The sequence below is a fragment of the Sorghum bicolor genome, chromosome 7 (assembly GCF_000003195.3).
Source record: "Sorghum bicolor cultivar BTx623 chromosome 7, Sorghum_bicolor_NCBIv3, whole genome shotgun sequence".
NCBI lineage: Eukaryota > Viridiplantae > Streptophyta > Magnoliopsida > Poales > Poaceae > Sorghum > Sorghum bicolor.
In genome coordinates, this window is record NC_012876.2 from 11,674,644 (window position 1) to 11,676,291 (window position 1,648).

At 56.1% G+C, this 1,648-nt stretch overlaps 1 protein-coding gene across 1 annotated transcript; it reads right to left on the reverse strand.

Moving 5' to 3' along the window:
• LOC110437219 lies at window positions 1,017–1,439 on the reverse strand. The gene has a single exon (XM_021465590.1). It carries the CDS (start codon window positions 1,437–1,439, stop codon window positions 1,017–1,019), a length of 423 nt encoding a protein of 140 aa, XP_021321265.1.

Sequence of the window (1,648 nt, forward strand, 5' to 3'; positions counted from 1 at the left end):
GAGTCGCCACAGGGGGTTCCCCCCTTGTTAGCCCCCGAGGGAGGCTCGGAGTCTGCTAGGCAGGTCCGAGTCTCTCTGATAAGAAAAAAGGCCATATAATTTGAACTTTCATTTATTCTTCCAAGGTGACGAATAAACGAAGAAATTTTTACAAAGTCCTAAGGGTAGAAGCGACGTAGCTGTTTTATGTTCCATGCATTTTTGAAGACCTCCCCTGCCTCGTTGGCGAGCTTGTAGGTGCCGGGTCGGAGGACTTCAGCGATGACGAAGGGTCCTTCCTAGGGGGGTGTAAACTTGTGACGACCCTTGTTGCTTTGTCTGAGCCTTAGCACCAAGTCGCCGACTTGAAAGGCTCGACCTCGGATTCGTCGCGCATGGTATCGGCGGAGGGCCTGCTGGTACTTGGCGGAGTGTAGGAGGGCTACGTCTCTGGCTTCATCCAGCTGGTCTAGCGCGTCTTCTTGGAATGTTTTGCAGCTGTTCTCGTCGTAGGTTTGTATCCTTGGGGATCCGTACTCCAGATCAGTGGGGAGGACGGCCTCCGACCCATAGACCATGAAGAACGGGGTGAAGCCTATGGCTCGGCTTCGGGAGGTTCTCAGACTCCAGACCACGGCCGGTAGCTCTTTGAGCCATCTTTTTCCAAACTTGTTCAGACAGTTGAAGATCCTGGGCTTCAGACCCTGGAGGATCATGCCATTGGCACGTTCCACCTGACCATTGGTCTTGGGGTGAGCCACTGCTGCCCAGTCCACACGTATGTGGTGTCTGTCGCAGAATTGCAGGAACTTTCGTCCGGTGAACTGTGTGCCGTTATCGGTGATTATGGAGTTTGGTACTCCAAATCGATGGATGATATCTGTGAAGAACAGCACTGCTTGTTCGACCTTGATCCTTGTGATGGGTCGGACTTCGATCCACTTGGAGAACTTGTCGATTGCGACAAGCAAGTGGGTGAAGCCCCCAGGCGCTTTTTGCAAAGGCCCGACCAGGTTGAGGCCCCAGACGGCAAAAGGCTAGGTGATGGGGATTGTATGCAGAGCCTGAGCGGGGAGATGAATCTTCCGAGCGTAAAACTGGCATCCCTCACAGGTCCGCACGATCTCAGTGGCGTCGGCCACAGCTGTGGGCCAGTAGAAGCCTTGTCGGAAGGCATTTCCTACCAGCGTCCAAGGCGCGACATGGTGGCCACAAGCCCCCGAGTGTACGTCCTGCAGGAGCTTGATTCCCTCCTGTCGTGGGATGCAACGCATAAGGACGCCCGAGGGGCTGCGCTTATACATCTCCCCGTCAAGGAGGACAAAGGTCTTGGCGCGACGTGCCACGCGCCTTGCCTCAGCCAGGTCTGGGGGCAAAGTGCCGTCGACGAGGCGTTGAAGCAAGGGGTAGCGCCAGTCAGGCGAGTCGTCAGACGCAGGTGGTTCTGGTTCGATGTCCATGGCCTCCTGCTCTATAGCGGCGGAATCCCTGGGGTCGGAACTTGGTTCGTTCGGGAGTTCGTCCGACCCCCCATCGCCCTTGTAGTCGACGGAAGGCTTGTAGAGGTCGCTGACAAAAACATCCGGGGGGACTGTGGCCCGCTCGGATGCCATCTTGGCAAGCGCGTCGGCGGCCTCATTATATTTCCTTAACACGTGGTTGAGTTCGA